Genomic DNA, 18,470 nt, shown 5'->3' with positions numbered 1-18,470 from the left:
AACTAAACAAAGTAGTAAAACAGAGAAAAAGGATGTTTCTCTATCATGTCACATAAGCTTTTGTTTTAAGCCTTAGAATAGTTAATATTAAAAACACTGACACCAGAAATGTTGGTGAGAATGTGGAACAACAGAAACTCTCATACATTGCTGTGGGAATGTAAAATGGGACAACCCTTTGGAAAAGTCTGGCAGTTTTTAAAAAACTGAATATACACCTACCCTTTGACGCAGCAATTCCACTCCTAAGAATCAAAATGTATGTTCTCAAAAAGAATCATACAAAAATATTCATAGTATCTCTATTAATATTAGCTCCAAACTGGAAATAACTCAGGCATCTAGCAATAGGAAAATGGATAAAGAAACTGTGATATATTCATATTACACAATACTACTCAGCAACAAAAAAAGAAATACTGATATATGCAACAAGGTGGATGAATCTCAAATACCCTATGCTGAGTAAAAGAATTTTATTACAAAAGAGCACATATGTATAATTATATTTATATGAAATTTTAAAATAGGTAAAACCAATCTGTACTAGAAAATCAGAACAGTAGTAGCCTTGGAAGATGAGAGAAGGAATTGACTGGGAAGGGGTAGAAGAAAACTTCCCAGGGTGGTGGGAATGCCCTGTATCTTGATATGTTTAAGTTACATAATTGCATGCATTTGTGAAAACTTATGATTTGTGCATTTTATTGTATGCTAAAATTACCTCATAAGAAAAAAATACAATGAAATATTGAACTCTATTTATATGCATTCTTAAGTATTTAGAGGGAAGTACATTAATGTCTGCAATTCACTTTGAAATGCATCAGAAAAAATTAAGATGTACTGACAGATGGGTAGATGGATCACTGTGATAAAGCAAGTATACTAAAATGTTAGTGGTAGAATCTACGTGGTGGGAAAATGAGTGTGGACTACAAAATTCTTTTGACTTTGCTATATGTTTGAATGTTTTCATAATGTTAGGAAAAAAAGAAGAATGATGGGAAACTACATGCCTACGCAGGGCTCCAAAACCAGATTCATAAGTATTTTCCAGATTAGGGAACATCTAAGCCTTCTTGCTCAGAGTTTTACAAGAGACTATGTGGAAGATTAAGATTTTCAAATAGAAATATTACATGATGCTGTAATTGATAAATGTTTGGGGGACAGATGTCCTGATGAAACCTATTTTTGCTGTTCATACATGAATGGTTTTTCTCCTGGCTTTAAATGTTGCAATTGTGTTAACTTATAATGACATTTCCTTTAACAGAGCTGAGATAAATTTAAAGATCAAAGAGCTCTAAGTGATTTTATAGGTATTATGAAGTTCTAAAGAGTATAGTAGAGCAGGCATTATGATGTCCACTTCACAGCAGAAAACAGACAGAGAAATTAAGGGATTTATTTAATATATTGAGAGCTTAGTATGCCAATCTTACAATCATTCTTTATTTAATCCTCATATGACTTTTCATTTTATACAGGAGGAAACTGAAGCTTATGGAAAACTAATAGCTTGGCCAAGGTTACAAAGGCAATCATCCTAACTTCTATTAGTCAATGGTTTTGAAAATTTTTTCTACCAAGACAAATAGGATAGATGTTTACATTCCTGTGGGTTTAACTGAAGTTATGTATAATTTTGATAGATATGTATAATTATGGGTTTCTTTAAGCTTCTCTTTCTTGAGAACCTACTATGTGCTTGGCTTTATACAAAAGGTTTCATATGTATTATCTCTTTTGATCTGACACACTGAGTCCTTTTTTTTTTTTAAGGTAAGGATATGGTGGTTTACGGAGGTGAAAGAACTTGCTCCAGAGCCTTACTTTGAGCAGGTGACCCACTCCCACTTGGGACTCAAATAAAGGTATGTGTGTTGTAGAGTTCAGCTTTACATTAAAGAGCAGGAGCTTTAATGTCCCTATGGCCTAATGCCCAAGAAGACCACTCAGCTTCTTGCTGTCTTCAGTGATCTACCCCATCCTGAGCAGGCACTAGGCTGTGCCTTCAGATCAGAGGAGGCCATAAAAGAAAAAGCACATTACAAAAAGCCTGTCTTTAACTATGTCATTAGACAAGTTTATCTCTTTTTTCCCACCCTGTCTCTAACTTAACACTAGATTTACCAATATTACCTCATGGAGTTAATGAAGACAAAACCATAGAACCCAACTGGATACAGAACTAGGAAGGACACTAGAAATTACCTGATCCATCTTTCTCATTTTACAAATGACAAAACTAAGGTCAAGAGAAATTGACTTCCCAGGGTCACACTGCTAGCTGATGGAGCCAGATGTGTAATGCAGATCTCTGACTTTTACACTATCCACAATATAAGGAATTTCCATGTAAGGAGACAAAAATTTCTTTAAAGTTTTTTTTTCAACTATAAAGTAATGTTCATACTAAAGAAAATAATAAAACTCCAGAAAGGTATAAAATGAAGAGAAGAAGCCCTTTTTTCCATTTACCTTCCAATCCCATGTCATTCCCCAGGAGAAATCACCATTTTGTCCAAAATTTTTCTTTATATGTACATGTACAAATATGTGCAAAACAATTTAAATATGGAATTCCAAAAATTACTCTTAGACTGATATTTGCCTTTATATAGTTCAGTCAATAGTCATATTATTGCATAATAATATGCATAAGTAATATTATAACATGTCCTTAAATTTACAAAACTGTATGATGTTCTCCTTAGGTACAGCTCACCTGTTTTCCAGATCCGGCATGCTTAGGTTTCTAGCAGCAAAGCACATTTTGAGAGGGATGACCTTTCTGTCCTTGGTGCTGTTCTGGTGTTTTGGAGAACCAGAGTCTTCACTGCCACTAAAGCTTGGTGACTGGGGAGCTGCACCTTCCCACGGCAGATCTGATACTAAGGATGGCTTCTTGATATATGGCGTTACTTCTCGGATGAACTTGACTGTGAACAAAAATCAAAGAAAAAGGTCAGTATTTTTGCTTCCTGTGAAAAATGACAACTGAAATACACACACACATGTAATATTGGACATGAAATGAAAAATGCACTAAGTTAAAGACCCAGTACACAGAATCTTAGGACTGGAAGGTCCTTTAAAGGCATATAATCTAAATGAAATACCACTATTTTGAAAACTCTCTAACTTCTGAACCTTTGCATACATCGATCCTTCTTCTGCTTAGGATTCCTTTCTTCCTTTGGCTGCCTTGTCAACTCTACACAACTTGATTCCTGAACCTTTTCTGTCCACTCTTCCCAGGGTATAACCATTACACCTCTGTAATGATCATTTAGCACCCTGGTTGTATCCTGTGCCAATACTCTGTTCACACCCAAAGGTGTGGATTATAGTTTATATTCAATCTTGGTATTCAACATATAGAACAGTGCCCACTAAACAAATGTTTGAGTAAAGAAGAGAAGGAACAAATAATTAAATACTTGAATTATCTTGGTAGTTGACCTATCATGAATGAATCTCCTGGTGACAGATTCGGTACCTCCTGAGACAGCACCACCTAGCTTTAGGCAGCTCAAAATTTAGAAACTTCTTGAAACCTCCACCCATTGGTTTACTGTCTACTTACTGAAGCCATATAGAGCAAACTTAATCTCTTCCACACAAGAACCCTTCCAACATCCCAACATGGATATTATCTCTCTCTCTCTTCTCTGGATGAAGCTAAGTATCTGTAGTTCAGTTCGATTCAACTCAATCAACATTTTTAGCTACCTACCAAGTGTCAGGCATTAGGTTACTCATTGAGAAGACAAGAGCAAATAAGGCATGGACCCTGCTGTCAAGGAATGCTCAGTCCAGTAAAGGAGACAGCTATGTAAACAGACCATTACGGTTTTTAAAACAAGTACAAAAAAACTGTATTCAAGATAAGGTATTTCCATCAGTAGTAGCCCCAAATTAAAATATAGTTTCTAATAGATAGGAAACTTTTTTCATTTTAAGTTCAATTTTAAGACTCAAAATACTTCTTTTACCTCAGTCAAGACCAGAAGCTACTGTCATCTGAGGTATGGTGTTCTTGTTTCAAACACTAGGTAAACCGAAGACTAGTAAAATCTGAAATAGTATAAAAAATGTTAACAGTTGGCTGTAGCTTAATCAGTCGCCATTATCTCTGCTAACTTCAATATATGTTATATCAGTAATTTGCTTCCCGCTCAAATTTCAATGTGGTAGGTCATCAGAGTAGCATCATGGAAATTGAAAAACTAGAAAGATATGATCATTATCATTGCTTATCAATATTATAACAGCTACTATTTATATGCTATAGCATTAGAAGCTTTACAAGCGTATGAAACTACTAACAAAGATGACTAAATCTGAAAAATAATCAGATGTTTCTAAAAGCATAGTTAATAACAGTCTTTAAAATGGTTTCTTTTTTGAATAGTTAATACATGCATATGAAACAAAATTCAAAAAGTATGGAAGATTTTATAATAAAAAGTCTAGATTTGTAGCAGCCCGGTTCCCATCCCTGGAGGTAATCATTGCACAGTCATCCAGGGATACACTAACTATGCTAAGCATATGTAAAAATAGACACACATGTGTGTGTATAGTTGACCCTTGAACAATCAGAGGTTTGAACTCTGTAGGTCCACTTACATGCAGATTTTTTCAGTAAACACAGTAACTATAAATGCATTTTCTCTCCCTTATGATTTTCTTAATAACATTTTCTTTTCTCTAGCTTACTATATTGTAAGAATACATAATACATATATAAAATAAGTGTTAATCGACTGTTTATGTTATAAGTAAGGCTTCTGGGTAACTGTAGGCTATTAGCAGCTAAGCTTTGGGGCAGTCAAAAGCTTTATGTTTATTTTTGACTGGGGCATGGCGGTGTCAGTGCCCCAACCCCTGCATTGTTCAAGGGCCAATTGTATAGGCATATACACATTTCACACAGTGGGATTATACTATTCTTACTGTTCTGTACCTTGCTTTTTTAACTTAATATTGCTTATAGTCTTTTATAAGCCTAGCATTCTACAGCTAATTCTATAGCATGATACCCTGATAGACAGGCCTTTGGAATCAGGCAGATCTGGTTCAAAGATTAACTGTGCTTGCTACCTCAGAGCTATGTGATTTCACTTGATTGTTTTAAGATCCTCATCTATAAAATGGGAGTAACACTGAACAAGCAAAAATTCCAGGCACATATTAACCATTCAATAAATAGTAGGTGCTTTCTTTTTCTTCCCTAAAGTTAGAGAAGTTAACAATTTTTAACAGCAATCAGTAGAATGGGCAAAACTATTTTCTCATAAAATTTTAAACAATTTTTTGCTGAAATTAGGCATAATTCTGGAATATATAATAATGTTAAGGCAAGCATTTAGATATAGCTTATGTATATATCTATAATGTTTAAATATAGCTTATATACATTTATACATGTGTTTATATATATGTGTGTATGTGCTTTCTATGTATAGTTAACACATGTATTTCTAGGTGGAAGGAGAAGCTGCTTCAGGTCACCAAGGAGATTTTTCATCCTAGAAAAGTGAGCAGGGGTGCAGCCAGTATATCCCTTGAGCAGTTGACTCAGTCATTTCAATACATGCTTTAGCTTCGTGCTCTCAAGAGAGGATTAGATCACAAGAACTTTGGCAGAAATCCCTACAGTTTCCAGACACTGCCAATGGCAGAGACTTGCTTTCTGAAAATTTAAGGCAGTACACCAACTATTGGTCAACTAATTAGGGGAAATTAAAGACATCCTAAATAATTACCCTTGAATATTATATGGGTTAAAAAAGGATCCATTATGATCTACCCAGAAGTTCAATCACACAGCGGCATCACTGAACCGATTACTGCACACATATTTAACCAAAACACACATACACAGCATACTGCGGAGACTTTTAAAAAGAGCAATGCATTTCACCCAAGCAATGAAAATGCTGCTTCCCCCCCATCTAACTGGCCATCCATAATGGCTGAACAAGTGTGAACACACATCTGTTTCTAATTTACCTGAGATTTTGGAAAGGTCGACCTTAAAGATGTTTTGTTTTAGTCCTTTTCTTAGACTTCCCCGGTTGCCACAGTGTTTAATGCGGGTATCTGGCTGACACAGTCTTTATACCCCCACATATCATTCAGGTAAACTCAGGACCCATGCTGTATTTCAGAATTACTTCATTTTTCCTGATAGTTAAAAGATCATCTTCAGTAGTGTTTAATTAAACACAGGTGTTTGTAGCGTTTTGTTGTTTAGATGCTGAAGTTAATTTTCTTCTATGCACTGATTATTCATATTGAAAGTGAAGGGGGCTTCCTCTTACCCTGAAAGCATCACTATAACTCCTTCTCTTTAAGGTGACAAAAATTTATACAGGTACTGTACACACCCCTGGAAAGATGTTTGAAAGTATTTTTATCAAAATATCAGTGGTGTATATAAATATACATACATATTATATGAAAATTTTATGAGTCTGTATCATTTATATTAAAAAGGTATTTTAAAAAAATGAAAAAAACCTACTCTGAAACTTTGCTTAAACTTTCAACATAGAACCACCATAAACTGAAATCTCGTTTAGCCTTCAAAAACTATAATGCACTGGATGGGATCCAAGACCCAACTGATTCTTATTGAATTCCATGCTCTAATGAATAGATTTACAGGAGGTCCATGTAATTTAATGAGGTGCACTGCTATCCTGGTCTGGGGCATTAGGCAGCATCTAATTTTTAAAAATTTATTTTGGTATCATTAATAAAAAATCACATGAGCAACACTGGGGTTACTAGATTCCCCCCCATTATCAAGTCCCCACCACATACCACATTACAGTCACAGCCCATCAGTGTAGCAAGATTCTATAGAGTCACTACTTGTCTTCTCTGTGCTATACTTAGGCAGCATCTAATTTTAAGCTGAATGCCAATTACGTGGCTTTTAAAAGCTTATCCGAAAGATACTTTATAGTGCAGACATAGCCTATGGCTGAACACAAATATTCTGGTAACTCAGCTTTCCTTATAAACATACCTCTCATATAACCATTTCCCTCTTTATCTAATGCTTATTTTTTCTTACCTCATCTGGTGACCTTTATCATGAGTTTAAGTGAAACTAAATCGATCAGACAATGTGGGGAGAATGATGCCATTATTTCCCCAGCTTTTGCAAGCAAGTCTGTTTCTAGGTTATCCTTAGGATGGAAGAGCTGGCTTTTTATTTTGCTCACCAATGAGTTATGTTGACTCACGGTAAAAGGATTCTCTCAAGAAATTTCTCTTCAACCTCATCCCAAGCTCCTCCTCCAAATCAGGAATCTGATAGATGATGAATTACTTTACTTTCAGTAAAAAGCCTTTTTTATATTCTCAACAAGAATTAACAAGTGTTGGAAAGGATGAGGAGAAAAGGGAACCTTCCTAACACTGTTGCTGCCAATGTGAAATGGTGTACCTGCTGTGAAAAGCAGGATGGAGGTTCCTCAAAAAACTTAAAAGAGAAATACCATTCAATCCAGTAATTCCACTTCTAGAAATTTACCTGATGTAAACAAAATCCCTAATTTGAAAAGACATATGCACCCCTATGTTTATCACTGCATCATTTACAATAGCCAATATGTGGAAGCAACCTAAGTGTCCATCAGTAGATGAATAGATAAAGAAGATGTGGTACATATACACAGTGGAATATCATTGCCATAAAAAGAAAAGAAATCCAATAGGAGATTCAAGATGGCGGTGTTAAAGGTGAGATGGAGAACTCCTCCCCAAACCACAAATAGTACAAAAATATAGTTAATTAATACAACTAAACCTAAAACAGCAACAAGAAAGAAGGCTGAACCAGACTGCATACAGACCTCACCAACTGAGCAGACCTCATGAAACAGGGTAATGGATGAAAGCCTTAATCAGGCGGGATGCAAGCCCTTCCCCCACCCCAGCTCACTGGCGGGAGGAAGAGAAACCAAGCAGGGAGGGAGTGGAAGCTTGGGACTGCTGAATACCCAGCCCTGGAGATCTGCTTTGTGAGCAGAAACCTACACTGTGTGCTGCTCTGGAGGTTGGGGAGCTCAGACAGGTGGAGTGCCTGAGAGACTGAGATTCCGGCCGTTTGTGGAGGACGGGATCCACATTGGCTGCTCTGTGTCGGAGGGAAAGGCAGGCGGTCTGAGAGGCTTCCTAGCAGCGAGAGGGCTGCTGAAAGGGCAGGGTTTGCATGGAGCTGCCTGCACAGGGGATGGGAGAGCTGGACAAAGGCTGTCTGGGTGTGCTCAGCCCAGCTGGTTGGGAAATTTGAGGAGCTTCAGATGCTTCATCCCCCTGGCTGCCTACTCAGCTCCAAGGGCCCCCACTGTGACACGCAGCCTGCTGCACCTTCCTCCTAGCCTGCCGGCACCAGTTTGCAAACCAACAGTCACTGTGCTGGTGTCAGGCCAGCCACAGGGAGGCCCCGCCTACAACAGCTAGAGACGGCAAAGCACAGAGGCTTACACCTGTGTGCTTGATTCACTGGCTCTGACACTGGAGACAGGCACTGCAGACGGGAATCAGGAAACAGATCTTTCCTCCCCCAAGGCACCAGCTCTGCTCCCCTATGACCCCCAACCTCACTCTAGGGGCTGAGCAGCTCCAGAGACTGGAGCTTCTGGGTACTAGTGGGCACCACACAGAAATATGAAATGTCAAAAGAACATGGTTCAGACCAAAATCTCACAAACACCCAAAAAAGGGCCAAATGAAACTGAACTCACCAATCTGCCTGAAAGAGAGTTCAAAATAAAAATTATAAATATGCTTATGGAGGTACAGAAAAATATTCAAGAACGCAGGAATGAATTTAAGTTGGAGAGTCAGTCATTAAGAAATTCCATATCTGAAATGAAACATACAATGGAGGGATTTAAAAGCAGATTATAAGTAGTACAACAGATGATAAATGGAATAGAAATTAGAGAAGAGGAATACAAAGAAGCTGAGGCACAGAGATAAAAAAGAATCTCTAAGAATGAAAGAACATTGAGAGAACTGTGTGACCAATCCAAACGGAACAATATTCGCATTGTAGGGGTACCAGAAGAAGAAGAAGAGAGAAAAAGGGATAGAAAGTGTCATTAAGGAGGTAATTGCTGAAAACTTCCCCAATCTGGGGAAGGAGATAGTCTCTCAAGCCATGGAGGTGCTCAGATCTCCCAACACAAGGGACCCAAGGAAGACAACATCAAGACATATAATAATTAAAATGTCAAAGATCAAGGATAAAGACAGACTTTTAAAAGCAGCTAGAGAGAGAAAAAAGATCACATACAAAGGAAAACCCATCAGGCTATCATCAGATTTCTCAACAGAAACTTTACAGTCCAGAAGGGAGTGGCATGATATATTTAATGCAATGAAGCAGAAGGGCCTTGAAGCAGGAATACTCTACCAGGCAAGGTTATCATTTCAATTTGAAGGAGGGATTAAACAATTTTTAGATAAGCAAAAGCTGAGAGAATTTACCTACCACAAACCACCTCTACAGTGCATTTTGGAGGGATACCTACAGATGGAAGTATTCCTAAGGCTAAATAGATGTCACCCAAGGGATAGACAAAGAGTACAGAACACAATTCATAACATACAAAGAATGGAGGAAGAAGAAAAAGGAGAAAAAAAAAGAACCTTTATGTTGTGTTTGTAATAGCATACAAAGTGAGTGAAATTAGACTGTTAGATAGTAAGGGAATTACCCTTGAATCATTGGTAACCACGAATCTAAAGCCTGCAATGGCAACAAGTACATACCTATCAATAATCACCCTTAATGTAAATGCTCTGAATGGACCATTCAAAAGACATAGTTACTGAATGGATAAAAAAACAAGACCTATCTATATGCTGCCTACAAGAGACAGACTTCAAACCCAAAGACATACACAGACTGAAAGTAAAGGGACGGAAGAAGATATTTCATGCAACTAATAGTGAGAAAAAAGCAGGAGTTGCAGTACTTATATCAGACAAAATAGACTTCAAAACAAAGAAAGTAACAAGAGACAAAGAAGGACATTACATAATGATAAAAGGGTCAGTCCAACAAGAGGATATAACCATTATAAATATCTATGCACCCAACACAGGAGCACCTACATATGTGAAAAACTAACAGAATTAAAGGGGGAAATAGAATGCAATGCATTCATTTTAGGAGACTTCGACACACCACTCACTCCAAAGGACAGATCAACCAGACTGAAAACAAGTAAAGAGAAAGAGGCACTGAACAATATATTAGAACAGATGGACCTAACAGACATCTACAGAACACTCCATCCAAAAGCAACAGGATACACATTCTTCTCAAGTGCACATGGAACATTTTCAATAATAGATCATATACTAGTCCACAAAAAGAACCTCAGTAAATTCAAAAAGACTGAAATTGTACCAACCAGCTTCTCAGATCACAAAGGTATGAAACTAGAAATAAATTACACAAAGAAAATGAAAAAGCCCACAAACACCTGGAGGCTTAATAACATGCATCTAAATAATCAATGGATCAATGACCAAATAAAAACAGAGATCAAGCAATATATGGCAACAAATGACAACAATAATTCAACAACACAAAATCTGTGGGACACAGCAAAGGCCATGTTAAGAGGGAAATATACTGCAATACAGGCCGACCTCAGGAAAGTAGAACAATCCCAAATGAACAGTGTAAACTCACCATTAATGAAACTAGAAAAGGAAGGACAAATGAGGCCCAAAGTCAGTAGAAGGAACATAATAAAGATTAAAGCAGAAATAAATAAAATTGAGAAGAATAAAACAATAGAAAGAATCAATGAAAGCAAGAGCTGGTTCTTCAAGAAAATAAACAAAATAGATAAACCCCTAGCCAGACTTATCAAGAAAAAAGGAGAGTATACACACATAAACAGAATCAGAAATGAGAATGGAAAAATCACTACGGACACCACAGAAATACAAAGAATTATGAGAGAATACCATGAAAAATTCTTTGCTAACAAACTGGATAACCTAGAAGAAATGGGCAACTTTCTAGAAAAATACAACCTCCCAAGACTGACCTAGGAAGAAACAGAAAATCTGAATAGATCAATTACCAGTAAAGAAATTGAACTGATAATCAAAAAACTACCCAAGAAAAAAACTCCTGGACCAGATGGCTTCACTACTGAATTTTATCAAACATTTAGTGAAGATCTAGTACCCATCCTCCTTAAAGTTTTCCAAAAAGTAGAAGAGGAGGGAATACTCCCAAACTCATTCTACGAGGCCAACATCACTCTGATACCAAAACCAGGCAAAGACACCAAAAAAAGAGAAAATTACAGATCAATATCTCTGAGGAACATAGATGCAAACATACTCAACAAAATATTAGCAAAGTGAATTCAAAAATACATCAAAAAGATCATCCATCATGATCAAGTGGGATTCATCCAAGGGATGCAAGGATGGTACAACATTCGAAAATCCATCAACATCATCCACTACATCGACAAAAGGAAGGACAAAAACCACATGATCATCTCCATAGATGCTGAAAAAGCATTGGACAAAAATTCAACATCCATTCATGATAAAAACTCTCAACAAAATGGGTATACAGGGCAAGTACTTCAACATAATAAAGGCCATATATGACAAACCAACAGCCAACATTATACTTAACAGCGAGAAGCTGAAAGCTTTTCCTTTAAGATTGGAAACAAAATAAGGATGCCCACTCTCCCCACTTTAATTCAACATAGTTCTGGAGGTCCTAGCCATGGCAATCAGACAACACAAAAAAATAAAAGGCATTCAGATTGGCAAGGAAAAAGTCAAACAGTCCCTGTTTGCAGATGACATGATATTGTACATAGAAAACCCTAAAGAATCCACCCCAAAACTACTAGATCTAACATCTGAATTCAGCAAAGTTACAGGATACAAAATTAATACAAAGAAATCTGTTGCATTCCTATACACCAACAATGAACTAGAAGAGAGAAAAATCAGGAAAACAATTCCATTTACAATTGCATCAAAATGAATAAAATACCTAGGAATAAACCTAACCAAGGAAGTGAAAGACCTATACCCTGAGAATTACAGGACACTCTTAAGAGAAATTAAAGAGGACACTAATAAATGGAAATTCATCCCATGCTCTTGGCTAGGAAGAATTAATATTGTCAAAATGGCCATCCTGCCTAAAGCAATCTACAGATTCAATGCAATCTCTATCAAAATACCTCAGTGAACTAGAGCAAATAGTTCTAAAATTCATATGGAACGACAAAAGACCCTGAATGGCCAAAGCAATCCTGAGAAGGAAGAATAAAGCAGGGGGAATTACGCTCCCTGACTTCAAGCTCTACTACAAAACCACAGTAATCAAGACAATTTGGTACTGGCACACCCATAGAACAGTGGAACAGAAAAGAGCCCAGATATAAACCCAAGGATATATGGTCATTTAATATATGATAAAGGAGCCATGGATATACAATGGGGAAATGACAGCCTCTTCAACAACTGGTGTTGGCAAAACTGGACAGCTACATGTAAGAAAATGAAACTGGATTATTGTCTAACCCCATATACAAAAGTAAATTCAAAATGTATCAAAGACCTGAATGTAAGTCATGAAACCATCAAACTCTTAGAAAAAAATATAAGCAAAAATCTCTTAGACATAAACATGAGCAACTTCTTCATGAACATATCTCCCCAGGCAAGGGAAACAAAAGCAAAAATGAACAGGTAGGACTATATCAAACTAAAAAGGACACCATCAGTAGAACAAAAGGACACCATCAGTAGAACAAAAAGATGTCCTACAGTATGGGAGAATATATTCATAAATGACATATCCGATAAGGGGTTGACATCCAAATTATATAGAGCTCATGCACCTCAACAAACAAAAAGCAAATAAGCCAATTAAAAAATGGGCAGAGGAGCTGAACAGACACTTCTCCAAAGAAGAAATTCAGATGGCCAACAGGCACGTGAAAAGATGCTCCACATTGCTAATCATCAGAGAAATGCAAATTAAAACCACAATGAGATATCACCTCACACCAGTTAGGATGACCAACATCCAAAAGACAAACAACAACAAATGTTGGCGAGGATGTGGAGAAGGGGGAACCCTCCTACACTGCTGGTGGGGATGTAAACTAGTTCAACCATTGTGGAAAGCAGTATGGAGATTCCTCAAAAAACTAAAAATAGAAATACCATTTGACCCAGAACTTTTAGGAATTTACCCTAAGAATGTAGGAGCCCAGTTTGAAAAAGACATATGCACCCCTATGTTTATCGCAGCACTATTTACAATAGCCGAGAAATGGAAGCAACCTAAGTTTCCATCAGTAGATGAATGGACAAAGAAGATGTGATACATATAGACAATGGAGTATTATTCAGCCATAAGAAGAAAACAAATCCTACCATTTCCAACAACATGGATGGAGCTAGAGGGTATTATGCTCAGTGAAATAAGCACGCAGAGAAAGACAAGTATCAAATGATTTCACTCATCTGTGGAGTATAACAATAAAGCAAAAACTGAAGGAACAAAACAGCAGCAGACTCACAGAACGCAAGAATGGACTAACAGTTACCAAAGGGAAAGGGACTGGCGAGGATGGGTGGCAAGGGAGACATAAGAGGGAAAAGGCGGCATTACGATTAGCACACATAATGTAGTGGGGGGAGGGGGAGCACAGGAAAGGCAGTATATACAGAGAAGACAATTAATGATTCTATAACATCTTACTACACTGATGGACAGTGGCTGTAATGGGGTTTGTGGTGGGGACTTGGTGAAGGGGGAAGCCTCGTAAACATAATGTTCCTCATGTAATTGTAGATTAATGATACCAAAATCTAAATAAATGAATGAATGAATGAATGTAAATAAATAAATAAATAAGAAGAAAAGACATCCTGACATTTGCAACAACATGCATGGATCTAGAGGGTATTATGCCTGGTAAATAAGCCAGGCAAAGAAAAGCAAATACCTTGTGATTTCACTTATTTGTAAACAAAGCAAAACAGAAGGAACAGAACAGCAACAGACTCGTTGACACTGAGAAGGGACTGGTGGTTACCATGGAGGAGGGATTGAGGCGGGTGTATGGGGAGTCTGAGGAGGATAAAAGGGTACAAAAATTCTCAAACATAATTTAGGCTGGTCACGGGGATGATTCTGCTAACATCTTCTTATATTACAGATAGGAACTGCACTAGTGGGAGTGAGGATTGAATGATACGCGTAACTGTTGAACTACTTGTTTGTACATTTGAAACCAATATAAGATTGTATATCAATGATACTTCAATGTAAAAAGTTTTTTTAAAGCCTTTTTACATTCTCAGCTTGCACGTGTTTTTCAAAGCTCAAGTGTCCAGCCAATTGGGATTTGAGTAGACTGCACAGATTTGGGTTTGGTGATGTAAATCCTGAATTATGTTCACAGTGACTCTAGTTTCACTATATCTTTCCATTTTAAAGGAACACCTCAAATTCATAAATTTATTGAGCTCTTGCTTTATCTGAGGAACTGTTTTAGGAACTTAGAATAAGACATCTGTGAACAAAACATACAAAAAAAAGATAAATGAAATTAAGAAGTGAATAATACTCCATTGTGTATATGTACCACATCTTCTTTAAGAGAAACAACAACTTATGTTCACATAAAAGCCTACACATGAATGTTTTTAGCAGCTCTATTCATTACTGCCCAAACTGGAAATAAACCAAATTCCCTTCAATGGGTGAATGGATAAACTGCAGTACAGCTACAGAATAGAATACTACTTGGTAATAAACAGGAATGAACTATTGATACACTGAGCAACTTGGATTAATCTCAAAAGTATTACACTGAGTAAAAGAAGCCAGTGTCAAAAGGTTACATGCTACATGATCCCATTATTGAAAAGACAAAAATATGTGATAAGTAAGAGATCAGTGGCTGGCAGGGTAACGGGGAAGACCTGGTAAGTGCTGGAGCATGGAACTGTCCTGTACCCTACCTATGGGTTTGATCACAAGAATTTACACATGTGTTATAATTCATAGACCTGTCTCTCATAAGGCAGGAAAAAGCCAGTTTTACTGCATAATAATTAAAAAATTTTTTACAAATAAATTATATAGTGTAAGATATAAGTGTTATGGAAAGAAAAGGAAAAACAGTAACGGAAGGTGGATCAGGAATGCTACAAGGGAGGGTCAATTTCCAATTTCAAATAGGTGGTTAGGGTAAACTTCATTGAGACATCTGAACCAAGATTTAAAGGAGGTGGCGGAGTTAGTCATAGGGATATCTGGGAGAAGCATCCCAGACAGAGATAGCAGTTTTGAAGCAGTAAGGAAAACCAGTGTGAGCAGCACAGGGTAATGGAGGGTGAAGAATAGAAAATGGGGTCACAGAGGTCATAGGAGGGAAGCAGTCATGTAGAGCCTTTCAGGTCATCATAAGGACCTTGGCTTCTATTCAGAAATGGGAAGCCATCTAGAGTTTTAAGCAGAGGAGTGACATGATCTGACTTGTATTTAATCATTCTCATTACTGTGTTGAAACAGAGTGAAGGAGGGCAAGGGCAGAAGGCGGAAAATCCATCAGGAGGTTATGAGAGGTGAAAGATTACGGCAGTTAAACCCGGGTGATGAGAATGGAAGTGGTGAAAAGTGGTCAGATTCTCTACTGAAGACCAACTAAGATGTCCTGAAAAGAGCACCTGGATAAGGGGAAGTAAGAAAAGGAGAGGAAGTGAGGGTAATTTTGAGATTATTGTCCAAAACAACTTGGATGGATAGAGTTATCATCAATAGGCTTAGGAGCAAAGATCAGTAAGTTGAAACATGTACTAGACAATCAAACCCAGTGGGCAGCCAGGTACATGTGCCTGCAGATCAGGAGACTGTCTGGGCTGGATGCACCAATTTGGGAGCTATTGACATATGGCTGATATTTAAAGCGATGAAACTGGGTAAGATCACTGTGTCAGTCAGGCTTCCAGCAGAAAACAAATGACAAAGGGTTAATAAAGCAACAATTTATAAAGGGGTGGCAAGAGTTCAGGGAGACCACAAGGGAAAACAGAATGTGGTATCTTGTTTCCACACCTAAGCCCAAAGCTCTAGGAGAGGAAGTGGTTACCAGACCCACAAAGAGGGAGTCCTGCCGAGGACTAACTTGAGAGGAGCAGTGACCTTCAGTCAATTCAGCCAGACTGAAGGACCCTGCAGACTGGCAGCCAAGGGAACAAATGCTCCAGCCTCACTCTCCTCTCTCTTTGCCTCCAGCATCCTGTTGGGGCAACTCAACAAAAGCCAAAAGGCAAGGGGGCTTGTTGACGCAGTCTGTGTGGGGCAGTCTCCTGGGACAGAAAGCAGGTGGAGAAGGAGAGGAGCTGGGGGGACAAAGGAGGACTTCCAGCAGGGTCACCAAGGGAGTGAGTGTGGATGAGGAAGAGGACATTCACTATAAAAGGGCTGGGGAGAAAAGAAGGGACAGCAAAATAGACAGGAGACCCACAGAGACTCTACAGAAATACTGACCTAAAATAGTACCAAGTTTACCCAAACTGAAAGAGCCTGGACTTGCTCTTACTAACCCTGACTTAGTTCCTTCCTCTCTTTACCTCTCCTTGAAAAGAAGAGTTTATGTTTGCTCTTTTTCTTTTCTCCTTCAGCTTCTTCATATGTCATAAATAAAACTGCATTCTAAAGAGTCACCAATGTTTTGTTACTCACCTAATACATACTATAGTCTTCTCTCAGTCCTTATTCTTTACCATTCCAACACCTGACAATACACTCTATCAACTGTTTTTTATCCCTATTTTCTGGCCATCTATTTTCAATGCCTCCTCCTATCCCTATAACATAGTTGGTTCCCCAAGGCTCTGATTTTCACACTTTCCTCTCACTTTTTTTCCATTCCTTAGCAACTTTCAATACCAGATCTCTAGCATTTAACAGATTTAACATAGATCTCTAGAACCAATATCTCTTATTGGCTTGGTCCACTTCCCTTACCAGGATGCTGTCCCAACCCTTCAAACTCAACACATCCAAATGTGAAATAATCTTTATTACCTTTCATTGCCTCCTGTGTACATTGTTTTAGTTATTACATTAGCATCTTTCTAGCACCCAGTATCTAAACCAATAGTATAGAAAGTCTGTTATAAAGTCCAATAATCTGTATTTTATTAGTGGTTCCCCAGGTGGTTGATTCTCATGCTCAGTCAAGCTTTGGGAACCACTTCTCTAAACCTCTGCAAACTCCTCCCACCCCTAGCCCCATATCCAGTCAGGTGTCCAACCATCACATCCCACCTTTGAGATTCTTCTCTATCTACCCACTCCCTCAGTTTCCACTGCCAACATGTTTCTGGATCATCCAAATCACTGGCCTTTTTTCTGGGTGGGTGGTGGTGGTAACTGTGGTAAAATATACATAACATGAAATTTACCATTTTAACCATTTTTACATGTACCATTCAGTGACATCAAGTACATTCACATCATTATACAACCACTGCCATCATCTACCTCCAGAACTTTTTCACCTTCCCAAACTGAAACTCTACCCACCAAACACTAACTTCTCTTCTCCATTCTCTTCTTCCCCAGCCCCTGGCAATGACCATTTTACCTTCTGCTGCCTTCATCTTTCCCTTCAAATAATTAAACTTGAAAATACTGCTAAGAAAACAAAAATAAATACAAAAATTCCTAGTTCCACATTTCCTTCCAGACTTTTTAGTCCTTAACAGTAACACATATCTGCCTGTATTATTACACAAACTCTTCATAAGCATCATTTAAAAATAGCTTTAAAATATTCCATTGTGTGTTTACCATAATTTATTTAGGCATTCCTTAATTAGTGGCCACTTACTTTAAATAATACTATAATGAATCTATTTTTCAGGAGAGAAATTACTGGGTCAAAGGAATATCTAAGGTTCATGATAAATATTGCAAATTGCTCCCCAAAAGGATTATACCATTTTACACTCCCACTAGCAATGTATGAGCATGTCCACATCAGTACACATTAATGTGACTTAAAACAATTTTTGCTATTTAAATGGGTGAAAAGTGCTTTGTGTGCTTATCCAATCTTGATCTCCTGCCTTAACAAATATAGGATGTTATTATTTTCTTCTCTTTAAAAGCAGGAAATCCATGTTGCTATACTTTTTTGTCAGAAGACAAGGGAGAAGTGATATGTGAAGTTATAAAAGTGAGGAGTTAAGGGACAATAGCCAGAACCTCAGATCTAACACAAATTTGAGTTTTACAACTTTCTGGATTTGATGTACCAGCATTTCCAAAGTCATACTTAATTTTTCATTATTGCCTTATCATTTAACTCGGTGAAGTTAGCTACTTTATTCTTTCTAGTCAT

The 18,470-nt window shown here is 37.6% G+C and overlaps 1 protein-coding gene across 1 annotated transcript in view; it reads right to left on the bottom strand.

Moving 5' to 3' along the window:
* The window catches only part of SNTB2 (syntrophin beta 2), a 95,700-nt gene that overhangs the window by 42,997 nt on the left and 34,233 nt on the right, over window positions 1-18,470 (bottom strand). The window contains exon 2 of the mRNA XM_037025328.2: window positions 2,735-2,948. Within this exon, the coding sequence (XP_036881223.2) occupies window positions 2,735-2,948 (214 nt within the window). The remainder of the gene's footprint in view (window positions 1-2,734; window positions 2,949-18,470) is intronic.

The sequence above is a fragment of the Manis javanica genome, chromosome 17, assembly GCF_040802235.1.
Source record: "Manis javanica isolate MJ-LG chromosome 17, MJ_LKY, whole genome shotgun sequence".
NCBI classification, from domain to species: Eukaryota; Metazoa; Chordata; class Mammalia; order Pholidota; family Manidae; genus Manis; species Manis javanica.
This window is presented reverse-complemented; position numbering and strand designations above follow the sequence as displayed.